General features: G+C 31.8%; 2 protein-coding genes across 3 annotated transcripts; both read right to left on the bottom strand.

Moving 5' to 3' along the window:
- Window positions 1–447: 447 nt before the first annotated feature.
- Window positions 448–2,853, bottom strand: LOC115705075 (glycosyltransferase family 92 protein RCOM_0530710). Its single transcript, XM_030632313.2, has one exon. The coding sequence runs from the start codon at window positions 2,528–2,530 to the stop codon at window positions 776–778; it is 1,755 nt and encodes a 584-aa protein (XP_030488173.2). The 5' UTR covers window positions 2,531–2,853; the 3' UTR covers window positions 448–775.
- A 1,688-nt stretch (window positions 2,854–4,541) lies between these two features.
- On the bottom strand, window positions 4,542–6,807 carry LOC115707348 (F-box protein CPR1). Of its 2 annotated transcripts, XM_030635278.2 has the most exons (3): window positions 5,350–6,807; window positions 5,038–5,117; window positions 4,542–4,895 (listed from the first exon to the last, which is right to left on the bottom strand). In XM_030635278.2, the coding sequence occupies exons 1-2, from the start codon at window positions 6,456–6,458 to the stop codon at window positions 5,078–5,080; spliced, it is 1,149 nt and encodes a 382-aa protein (XP_030491138.1). In that variant the 5' UTR covers window positions 6,459–6,807; the 3' UTR covers window positions 4,542–4,895; window positions 5,038–5,077. The 2 variants fall into 2 exon arrangements, with proteins under 2 accessions (XP_030491138.1, XP_060972728.1); XM_061116745.1 differs by having other exon boundaries at window positions 4,542–5,117; window positions 5,350–6,783.
- Window positions 6,808–12,636: the final 5,829 nt, after the last annotated feature.

Here is a 12,636-nt window from a genome sequence, read left to right as displayed (position 1 = left end):
AATATAGCTGTGTTTTATTTTTTAAAAAAGATTACCCTTTATTATATTTTACAATGAGTATTAAAGGGTCATAATACCATTGCCAAGCAATTAATTTTTGAAAACAAGAATTATTCTAATAATATTTGTAAAAAAAATAAAATTACGGTGATATTTTTTTAATTAGTTTTTTATTTTTAAAATTATAAAAATAAAAATATTTTTTTAAAATTATGCTTTGTAAAAATATTTTTACTTTTTAATTAAACATCAAAATTTTTTAAAAAAATTTACTTTTAATATTTTTCTAAACAGATTTTATTAATTAATATTTTAGACTTTAACAAGATTCGAACCCAAATCTGATGCAGAGCCTAGTACTGAACCGTCTTAAATAAAATAAAAAAATAAATATGAAAATGAACTTTACAAATTTCTATTTTTAAAATTAAAAAACAAGAGTGATTATATAAAATGTATTTTTATTTTTATTTTTGTGATTAAAAAATAAAAATATTAAGAAGTTGGAATAATAATGAATTAATTACTTACTTACACAAAAGAAATAGTAAATAATAAAAATACCATGGAATTCCTAATTCCCCTCCCCGCTACAAAATATGGCAACCAATCCATACAAGCAATCTAAATTCAAAACTAGACAGTCCCTTTTCAACCTTCTCAATTTTCTAATAATCCTAACTAATTCAATTATGTTTTTCTTAAGAAAAAAGAAGATATTAAAATAAATATTCCCTACGTACAAATCATAATTAATCCTCTTCTAGGACTAGTTTCATGTCTGCCAAACCAATTTATAGCCATCTGATGTTGGAGATCCAAACCATTTTCTAGTAACCAATTTCAACCTCTCATCCTTAACCTCACAAAACTTTTGGTCCCAAGCTTTTGGCTCAACGGCCTCGAACCCTAACCCAGGTGTCCGATCATTAGAGGCTAGATTAGCCTTCTCCTTCCAATCAACAACGTATGTCGAAACCCTTCTCCTAAACTTGTTCTGAAACTCACTCCAAGCTTGGTACTTGTAGTGGTTCACCACAGCTCTGTTGAGGCTCATTGTCACAGTCTTGTACCGATCCTTCATTTTAAAATGGTGAATTGCATTGAGTAGGGAGGTATTCACTGCATCCAGTAGCACAATAGACTTGTGTCTTTGCTCCACAGATCTACGACACGTGTACCCTTGAGTCACACCCTCTGGTGGGTGGGACCGTTGGCTGGATGGACCGAATTCGTTACATCTAATAGAGATTTGACCAATATAATTAGGTTCAGCAGATGGTGAGAATGTTGGGAGTAGAGATTGTAACATTGATTTAGATGGTTTTGAGAAATTGAACCATGATGGTGAGTAAATAAATTCATCCACATCAACGAACATCATCCAATTGCACAAATCCTTACTCTTGATCGCGCTGTGGGAGAACCCTGCTTCTTGAGATTTAGGCCAAACCCAAAATATTGTCGTTACATCGAATCCTTCGTCGTTTAACTCTTCAACGACGCTTTTAATATTATCATTACTGTCGTTGTCGTATAATATAAACTTGTCCACCCCAATTTTGGAATGGTACACAACCCACTCTTTCAAAAACTTACCTGCATTATACACCATGGTGGACGCGCACAACTCAGACTTTGACTTTGACTGTGGAATCTGACGTGGCCCGTAATACGCTACGGAAGGAACCACCAAATTATTCTCACTGATGATTTCGATAGAGACTTTGATTTTTAATTCACCGTTGTCTTCATCATCGTAATCGTCGTTAGAATTAAACGGCGCCGTTATGTTCGGGTGAGGGCATCTGAAAACCTCTTGTGCGGAGCTCGTAACGGCGGTTTTAAACGCCACAGTTTTCGAAGAGTCGTGATAAAACACGCAATTAAACTCTCTAGGCGAACGGCTAATCCATTGACGATTATTAATCCCTTTAGCGAATAAAACGACATCGTTTTCCGTCGAAAAAGATTCGTAAACGAGAAAATTCCATCTATAAAGCTCCGGCATTTTAACGATTGCCGCCGACTCTTTCTCCGATGACTTAGTCATCATAATAGGCTGAAGGAACGGACGAAGACGTCGAACACTATTAGGCATAGAACACTTGAAAGCGAATCGATCGTTGGACAATGCTCCGGAAAAGGTGGCCGGAGAGGTGGCGTTGTTCTGGAATAGACAGATGTAATCTGCGAATAAATCGATTGTTTCTTTATTGACAGGGCCTGGGACGATGAGCAAAACCTCCCATTCAGGAAGGAGAACGGAGTGGTGATGAAGCGGTGAACTGACGTTTCTAAGGATGGGTTGAGATTCATTTTCTTCTTCTTCGGCGGCGGCGTTGTATTTGGGGGTGGCGGCTACGTTGAGTTTGGAGGTGGTAGTATAGGGAAAATCAAGGTGAGTGGTTACTAAGATATGGTGGCGAGAGAGATGAAGAGAGAGTAAGACGAAGAGAAAGAGAGAGGTTATGATTAGTAGAAGCTTATTGGTGATAGGGATGATTAAGGTCTTCCCGCCCATACCCATGGTGATGGTGGTGAATAAGGTCGTAGCAAAATGAAGGTGACGCGGCGTTACAGTAATCCCTATTTTTAATATATATGGTCAAATTAGGGCTGTGATTATCAATATACACGTAGATATGTCTGTCTTCTCTCTTAATATTTATTTATTTTTAATTATTATTATTTTAAGATTCTGTTTGGTGATATTTTTGGGAGATTCAAAATACAGGTAAGATTTCATTTTACAGTTGCACTCTTAATTAATCACTTTCTTCACAATTTTTATATTATTTTTTATACCTTAACACAGTTACTAAATTATTTGTTAAAATTAAAATTTGTTTTCTCTCACCAAAAAAATTAAAATTTGTTGTATAATAATATAAACACGCTTTCTATCTTTGAGGCATTCCTATTTTAATAGGAATTTTTTTTTTGTTTGTTTGAGAAATGTTAAAAATAATAAATGTGATTCCATTTCCAATTTATATACATATATATAGTAACATAAATTTGGATAGATCGAGTAACTAAATATAAATACAATTAAAAAAATCTGATTTGGGAAATTTGGTAATTCTCATTCTACAAATATTTCCGGAAAAAGCAATCCTTCTTTCCATTAATTTTGTTCCAAAAAAAATATAAATTTGTGGTTAAATTCTTCTTAATTGATAATTACATTGATTGTACCATAATTTCTAAAATATATTATTTTATTTATGTAATTTATAGCTCATTGGTTTACTCATCATATGTTAATATGTTATCAAAGACCGATAAGCATCCTCTATCTCATCTCCCCAAACATTCTTCATTTCTGTTACAGCCCATCACTGTATTATATTTAGGAAATAATTGGTTTGTGAATTAAAATGTATATTTTTTAAAAGAGTGTTTTGGAAATATAAATTTCAGTTTTATATGTAAAAAAATTATTATTAGAAATGTGATTAGTTATAGTGTAATTTAATAATTTTGAGTTTTAAAAAATTAAATTTGTAATTGGTTGGGTTACAAAATCTTAAGATAAAAAAGATAATATTTGAAGAATTTTTGAATTCATTCTTTTTTTCGATAAAGAATTCATTCATTCAACAACATTACACAAAAAATGACTAGTCACACTATTAGGCTTAACTCACACAAAAAGAACAAACTCAATTCACATAGCACTAACTTTATTAATCAAAGCTTCAATAGCTAACACATGTGCCACTTGATTAGCATCCCAATAAACAAAAGATAACCAAGCTACCCTCATTTGAAAAACATAGAAAACATCCAAAAGTTATTTTCATATTTTAGTCTAAAACTCAAATTTTATTTTCAGATTTAGTTATTAGAAGCTTCCAACTATATCAAAATTCTACTACCACTTTTTTTTAATGAAAATACCAATTATCATTAAACTGAGAAACCTGCCACAAGAGTTACGACCTGTGAAAAACAAAATGCACGATAAGATGAGAGGCCTTTAAGCTTACACCATCATTCACAAAGCAATATTATTATTAGACCAACGAAAAAAATGCAACAATTCAACAAAATACTGTATCCCACACAATTCCATCACAATCTAAACAAATTATATCCACTGAATCTATTAATTCAATAATAATATATAAAAATTCAAACTCCAACATCATGTGTGAAATTCTGAATATACAATGAATGAACCTTAAGACACAACTGAAGAAGAATATCCTATTTATCTAATACTAATAAAAAGTTACAAAACTGTGAAAAAAATGTGAAACGGCGTGTCTAATTTTGTACTTAACTTTTCTGTTTTGAATAACTGCTGTTATCGAAATCGCTATACTAGTAATTGTTCTATTGGATCTTGTGTGTATTGACCATTATGACACATGATCTTAAAGGGAAACCAAATAATTTATTTGGAACCGTGCAGTGTGGAGAGATGTGAATATTGACAAAATTGAATTAAATATTAAAATTACTTTTATAATGCAAAGCAAGAAGCTCAAAAAATTTGAGATGAGGATAGGGAGGGGAACCAAACCAAAATGTAGAAAGAGAAAGAAACCCACCATTACATTACCAAGTTGTTTTTCTTCAAGCAAAACACCAAGAAATATAACATTCTTAAGTGGGTATATCATTATCAAACTTAACATAGGAAAACATAAAATGTGTAGAGTTAGTTTTGAGTAGAAACTCATACATGGTTAGAGTGCAGAGACATAATTTACAAGCAAATTACAACATTAAATTTTTGATATGTTACAAACGTACTTTCACTCTGTATGTAAATACGATCTTAGGCACAAATGAAATGTGTGTATTTGAACTTCATCTGCACCATGTCCATGTCTGTAAACACTCTTTAACACTCAAGCACAAATATCCTTTGTTATTCAGCCCTGCCATGAACAGAGTTGTCAAAATGAGTTTATAGATCTCCATGAGCACTAGAATGCTTAAAGTAATAATCATGAACTTTAAAAGTCAAAAGAAACAATGATCTATTTTTCTTTTTTGTGACAGTAAGACTCTACAAAATACCTTATCTCCCCTCTTATTTAGTTTCTTCTTCTGGTTTTTTCTAAAGCACCAACTTGAAACCCTCAGAAAGAAAATTATCCCTGTAAAAAAAAAATCATAAAGAAGCAACTTATAGCAAATTTAATATTGAAATTGCAAAATTAGGAATATATTAAATCAGTCAAGCCAACAATACACAGCTAATCAAGAGATAAGAGCAACAGAACAGGAACTGAAATTACATAATGATATAATGTAAAATTAATTAAGAACACAAATTAATATTAAAAAAAAGTGTAAGAATATATAGATAGGGAAGAACTTGTCGTTTACCTCATTCTGTATCGGTCCTCTATTTCCTGGCTCAAGCCATTAGCCCTTCTACTAGGATTGACTGAAGCAAGGCTGCTGACACAAACTAATGCCTCAAAGGAGTCTGGCACACCACAAATATTAACATCTTTTACTCTTTGACTTTTCAAATTATACATAAAAAGCTTATCGTGGTCAGTTTCAAACAGAATATCTTGGCCATCTTTGGAAGAAGTCAAAGGCCTAACAAGTTTATAAGCCTTGAGATTAACCAGCTTCGTCCAAGATTCCTGGACCCCATAGTTTTTCATTAACCACACCTCAATATCCATATCTTCATGAACAGCCACAATACAGAGACATCCATCTAAAACCCCCAAATCCAGAAGAAACAAATTCTTGAATGACTCGGGCAAAGGTACTTCCTTGTAACACTCTCCCACAACATCAAGAGCCACAACCAGTTCATTTTCGTCCATTTCTAGCTTCCGAAGCACCACCCAGTGCAAGAAACCATTGACATGAACACCCATCTTCTTGGTATAGCGAAGTGCATAAGGCATATCTTGAATGCCCTTCCATTCATTCGTTCTCAAACTATATATCTTCACCTCAGATTCAAAAGACAGGTTATTCAATCCAATATACTGCGAAACCCTCACAAGCTTATAATCGTCAAGAGCTGCGTCGTAACCTAACCCATAAACTCTCGGGCCACGCAGACACAGAGCCGGGTCACGAACACGCTCCGCGGTCAAATAGGGCAAAAGCCGATGAGTTTTAATTGATGGATTCCAAAGAGCTATATCCTCAGCCACATTACAGATACAGAGCAAGCCGTTGCAGAGACCCAATATCTTGATTTCATTGCTGTAACACATTAACGGGTGAGGAAGCTCGACGGCCTCGTTTGGATTATCGAGGTCGACGGTGAAGAGCTGAAAACCCTTTCTGAGAATTAGGCGTAGATTGGATTTGGTTTCTACGGATTTCAAAATATGAAAATGAGTGAAATCCAGGCTGTCGATTAAGGACCGCCATGGTTTGCAAACGCACCTTAGACAGAGGAGGGACTTGACAGGAAGACGAGCGAGTATGTCGGTTATTACCTCCAGCGGTAGATAGGCCATGGGAGGGCGATTGAGGATTGAGAAATCGAGCTCAGGGTGTGCAGCATCTAACCAAGATTTGGTTTTGTGGCATTCGTTTCTCTTGGTTTCGTGCTAGGGTTTGAGAAATGATTCGACAAGTGTCTCGAACACGAAGACCACGCACTCTAGCAGACTATAGACTACTGACTATAGTAACTAACTAAACTTGAGGCTGAGACTTGAGAATCAGTGAGGTTAGTTCGTGGTTGTTGCCTTTTCTGAAAAACACATCTCATTATTCACGCGCTTAGTGGGACAACGTGTACCCATTGGGCTCATTATTTCACTCCTATGTCCAAGTAGAGGCCCAATCTTCATTCCTTGATCCAGTGTGAATTTGCATTTGAGAAATTTTTATAATTATGTGTTTTTACTTTTCACTCATCATTTGTAAAAATACGGACAAAAACTATGGGAACACAGACTTACAAAGAAAAATTTGAAGGGAAACTCAGAAAACAAGTCTTTTTTTAAAAAAAATCATATTTTTATTAACATAAAAAACAATCGTATAATTTTCACTTTTTACTTTTAATGGTATTATTGATATTACTTTTTTTAAGACCAAATTCAATATTTCTCTTGTGTTTCCTTTTCTACTTTTAATAAAGGAAAATTTATAAAAATATTAAAATTTGAGTTAATTTTTACAAAAATATTATTACACGGAAATCTTTTTAAAAATAAAATATTTTTATAAAACAAATAGTAGAACACAAAACAAAATAACTAAAAACAACAGTGTAACAACTAAAAAATAACAGTAGAATAACAATGGAACCTTAACACAATACACAGTATAAAACTTACACAATATTTTTGAAAAAAATTCCTTCCCACAGTATAAAAATAAAAAAAATTAGAAATTTTCAGTATGTGGTGTATAATACCTTTAATAAACGGGTTCGAGCTTTTTTTAGTTATTCTAGGATCCATCGACACGATTGTTTTTTGAATTTCGAATAGTTTTTAAGATCTTATATTTTTAATTACAAGTAATCTCACTGTTAGGCTAAAATTAGTCTAAGTTTCGGGTCGTATTTTCAGTTAGTTTTCACTCTTTGTTTCTAGTTTTAGGGCTATTTTACGCTTGATTCTTTTGTTTCAGGTCCTTGGGTGTTTAAAGAAAGTATGTACAAGAATTGAGGAAAAGTGGTGAAAGAATCGAGAAGAAAAACCAAAGTTTGTGTCATTTCTGTTCCGATCGGCGGGAACATGCCGGTCGCGGCCGGGAACATGCCGATCGCGGCCCCGGGAACATGCCGATCGCGACGGGAACCGGCGCAGAGGATCTCGAAGTTTCAAAGTTTAACCCGTCGCGACGGGGCTTTGCCGATCGCGACGGGGACCCCGTGTGACGGGATTTTTGGGCAGTTTCGTAATTTCACGAATTTTAAAGATGAGAATTGGTTTAAATAGTGAGGGTTCGTGAAAATTAGGGATTATTCGAATTGGAACCACAGAAACAAAGGAGGAGGCTAGAAGAGCGGCTTGTGGCGACCCGGATCAATTGCTTCAACTAGTTCTTTCTTTTCTCTTTAATTTTTCTATGTTCTTTTCTATTTCAATGTTAATTATGGATTTGATTATGGATGTTTTGAACTAAACTCCTATTTAGGGAGAATGATGAATGTTGTTTAAGTTTTTCCTAGTTAATGAATAATTGCCATTCCTCCATCTTGATTGTGAACACTATTCATATTTGTGTTTAATTTTCATGTGCAAGATTGATCACCTTTTACATGTTTTATGATCTCAATTCGAAATCTGAAAAGTGAGAATTGAGAATGCTAAAATTGGATAGTCTAGGTTTTGATGTGAAACGAAAGTATTTACATAGCCTTTGTGACATTTAGATTATTGCTTAATGCTGATTTCATGTTAATTTAATTTTAGAGATTAATTAGAGAGCATGAGATTTAGAACCTAGAAGATCTGAAAAGAGCTAGGTTAATTTATAATCTGTCATTCACTTCAAGAGAAGGATAGCAATTAGACATTAACATTGGTAACTTAACAACAGGATTCGTCACCCTATTCTCTCATCTTGATTAATATTCACTTGTTTCTTTAAGTTTCTTGAATTTCTTTCTTCCTTTTTTAATCATAAATACTTTTGATTTGCCAAATAGAATTATAAGTATAGTTTAGTAGTAATTAATCCAATTCCCTGTGGTTCGACCTCACTTGCGTGAGTATACTACTTGATTGCGTGCACTTGCGTAGTAATTAATAATTTTCGCAACACTCACCCCAATTTTTCCCTTTTCCTTCTTTTTGAGTTAATTTTTTTTTTTTTACAAATATCACTACAATTTATGGAGTAGATTAACAACCTTTTTAATTGATAGCTAGCCATACCTTTAACTCCTATATTTTAAGAGGAAATTACACTCGATACTCTTTTTATATTATTCTCTTTTATTTTTATCCTCTTTTTTAAAGTCTATCATTTTTACCTCTTTTTTTAAACATTGTACCAATTTTGCCCCTATCACTTCAAGATATTCTCCATGTGACTCTCTTATGTCAGGGTATTTGGGTACAATACATATAAAAAGAGGTATGTTTCAAATAAATATAAAATTAGAAGTAAATTTAATTAATTGATTAATAAAAGAGGCATTTTTCAACTTACCCCATATTTTTACTATATTCATGTCCCACCTCTCCCCATCCTTTAAAACCTCTACTGTTTTCCCTCATTTTTTTTTTTTTTTGAACTTCTGTTTTCCCTCATCTTTGTTTAACCGTTAATTGTAATTGATCATTATGTCGAAATACGTATAATTGTGTTGTCGTTTGCGTATTTCGATGAAATAACTATGCTTGATAATCTTTTCTCGATCTTGCTCTCTTATTTTATTATATTTTCTATACTCTCATCTTAATCTAATTAAAAGAAAGTTTTCATTTTTTAATATATTTACTTTTCTTCCAAAAATTCAAATTCCAAACAAATTAAGAGCTAAAATGAGACTTTCATTAATCAAATAATAAAGATGTATACATATAAATTTATGGAACTACAAGTGAGGCTAGAACATATCTGCATGGTTAGAAACTCTGGCACTCTTAGCCAACCATCTCCCATGTTATGTATGGATATGATATTGTCTTCACCATTAATGAAATTAAAATTACATTGGCGCTGTAGATTTACTGCAGAGCTCACTAAGACTTGGGGCTGATCCTGTCAGTTTTTTAACTTTAGGAAAAAATTAAATTATTAGGCCCAAATATATGGTATTTTTAAAAGATCAATAACTTGTAATTTTTTGGGGTCCAAATATGGGAGCTTGGCCCAGGCTTGACATGCCAACCGGGACATGCTAAGACATCCATAGAAATGACCCATATTGCTTCCAATTTGGATGGCAAGTAATCCGTGTACATATATATACTAGATGAGAGTTACGTGGCGAGTCACGTAAATATTAGTTTTATATAAGTTTTAGTGGTTTTTGTTTAAGAATCCAGTAACTGAGCAACGACAACAACAATAGTAGATAAATCTATTTAAGTTTTTCATATTTGTAAAGATTATAAATCTAAACTTTTAATTTTCTTGATTTGAGATTTTGAATTGTTCTGATTTATTTGTTTATGAATTTATTGAAATACTTGAATATTTATTGGTTTTGATTTTGAATTGTTCTGGTGTATTCATACTTGAATATTTATATTAATGAAATTAGTCTGTAGCTTTATGGATTTAGAAAAAAAAAAGATATTTTTAATATAGAGTTTAAATTTTATATTGATGATTGTTAATGAAATTAGTCACTTTATGTTTCTAGAAAAAAAAAATGTATTATTTTATATGGTTTGTTAGAGAGATATGTGGCTAAGATGATTTATTTTTAATTTAAAAAAAGATTGTTTAATTTTTTGATTTTTTTTTATTTAAAAAAAGATTGTTTAATTTTTTTGGTTTAATTATTGGGTTTATTTGTTAACGGTTATATAAAGATATATAGGGATTATTCTTTTTTAAAAAAAAAACAATAACAGTTATACGGAATTTTAATATTTTAACCGTTTCTAAAATTTTATTTACATAAAATACAAATAAAATACAATGTTTTGATGTATTTTAATGTTGCACTCTTATTATTTTGTGGTTAATTTTTTGTTATTTGTATATTATTTTTTTTTTTTTTATTTGGTTGTTGTTTTACTTTTATTTGCATGTAGCTTTCTTATTTTGTTTAGTGTTATTTTAATGAACACCCTAAAAATATAAAATAAATCTATAAATGTGTAAAAATTATACCAAAAATAATAATTTATATAAAATTCCTAATCCTCTCTACGTACGAGACCTTTGCTTCTAAACGACAAGGCAGCTCCTTAAACGACATGAGCCACATGGCATATCAAATATTCAGCTTTCGTATGATGCTCATCAATTGAATTTTCGTGCGAATGCCTATACCAATATTATTAATTGATTATTTATGAATAAATGTAACTAATTTGATAATAGCTAGTTGAAATTGATTGAAGCTTTTTATTTGTATAGATTAGAATAGAGTCAAAATAGAACAAACACTTGGAAAATTATAATAATACCCGATTGTTAGTTTAACGAAATAAATTTTTGTCAATCCAGGCCAGCCGCCTAAGTTTCATCATTCATATATATGAGTCATGACTCAAGAGTTTATTTTATTTGTTTTACTTGTCAATTATGTCTTTCCTCCTCCATACCAATCCTTAGTTATTATATTGTATTGTAATTGTACAATATTTGTCCTTGACCAAAAGCTTTTGATGTTATCTGTTCTCTCAAAATAGAAATAGCCAATGTCTTCATGAAAACTAATTTTATAAATAATTGTATAGGAAATACAGTCAAAATGGATAAATCCACATGATATGCATATATTATATACGAAGAAGAAGAAGAAGTATACATCACGAAACTTGTTTGTAATTTGGCTTGATTATTGGTGTAAACTTAAAGCTCGGATAGAGTCCGTGTCTACAATGGAAGAAGCTTCCTTCATTTTTATTTCCCTCGAGCTATACTATATAACTAAAAAACGGTGTATATATGGATTGTCGAATATGGCGCATGTGATTAATTTTCTGTTATTTCAAGTCGAAACGACTCGCTAGTGGTTGCACTTGCTTGGTTAGCTATTTTATTGTTTTCATATTTGCTTTGCTGGTTGATGTTTCTTATATCTCATTAGGAGTGATGCCAATAAATTAATAGTAGCCCATAAATTAAACAAATTTGTTTTTTATTTCCAAAATTATGTTTGGTTTGCTTTTTCATATAGTTTAATATAATAAATTTTAAGGAGAATATCTCTAACTAATCTCAAGACAATATATTTAGAGGTGCGTAATGGTATTTTTACCATGAGCATTGCTATTAGGCACCAATGGTGCCTAGCATCTTCTCGACATGTTGCGTTGCGATTAGCTAGCGATACTCCATAAAAACTATTATATTAAATTATATGGGACCCGATACTTAGTTGGACCAATAGCGATATTGACATGTAGGAGGGTGTTAGCTAGGCACCACTAGTGCCCTTTAGCATTTCTTTACAATCAATTAATAGTTTGTAGTTTAAAGGTCTTGGTTTCGACCATGACCTCTCCCTTTTCCCATTCCTCCCTCACCACTAAATTTGTTTTGCCTTAGTGGCTTAACATAGAAATTACTTAATTATACTCAATTATAATTATATGGTGGTTTCGAAACACACAATAATATATATGATTTGAGAAATATAAAGCATTAGCCCCACTAGTGATATAATTTATTATGAGGTCTTTAAAGCAAAATTTAAATGATGTATATTATGTTCAGAATTTTTATAAAAATACTAATAAATGTATCCAAATTTAGAGCATAATTGTAAACTTCAAATTTGTGAAGGATATATAACATTTGATCTAAATTATTTATATTAATTATTAATAATAAAACAAAAATGAAGAGGCATATGCCTTCTCGTCCAAATGTGGCTCCTTTCCACAAAAGGCTCATCATCAAGTTGATCGATTTTCAACTTCTATCACGAAAATGAAGTTTATTTTGAACTTGTACTTTTGTGACCACTTTTATTTCATAAAAACGGAAATACATTAATAAACTATTTCATGTTATATTATTGGCACAACGCACATGGATACA

The sequence above is a fragment of the Cannabis sativa genome, chromosome 1, assembly GCF_029168945.1.
Source record: "Cannabis sativa cultivar Pink pepper isolate KNU-18-1 chromosome 1, ASM2916894v1, whole genome shotgun sequence".
In the NCBI taxonomy this organism is placed as follows: Eukaryota; Viridiplantae; Streptophyta; class Magnoliopsida; order Rosales; family Cannabaceae; genus Cannabis; species Cannabis sativa.
The sequence above is the reverse complement of the archived record's forward strand: the minus strand, read 5'-3'. Positions and strand labels throughout refer to the sequence as shown.

Coding starts and splice junctions, on each gene's coding strand:
- LOC115705075 (XM_030632313.2), bottom strand. CDS start 2,530: ATGGGTATGGGCGGGAAGACCTTAATCATCCCTATCACCAATAAGCTT.
- LOC115707348 (XM_030635278.2), bottom strand. CDS start 6,458: ATGGCCTATCTACCGCTGGAGGTAATAACCGACATACTCGCTCGTCTT. Junction 5,118..5,349: donor GAGGACCGATACAGAATGAG/GTAAACGACAAG, acceptor TTTTTTTTACAG/GGATAATTTTCTTTCTGAGG.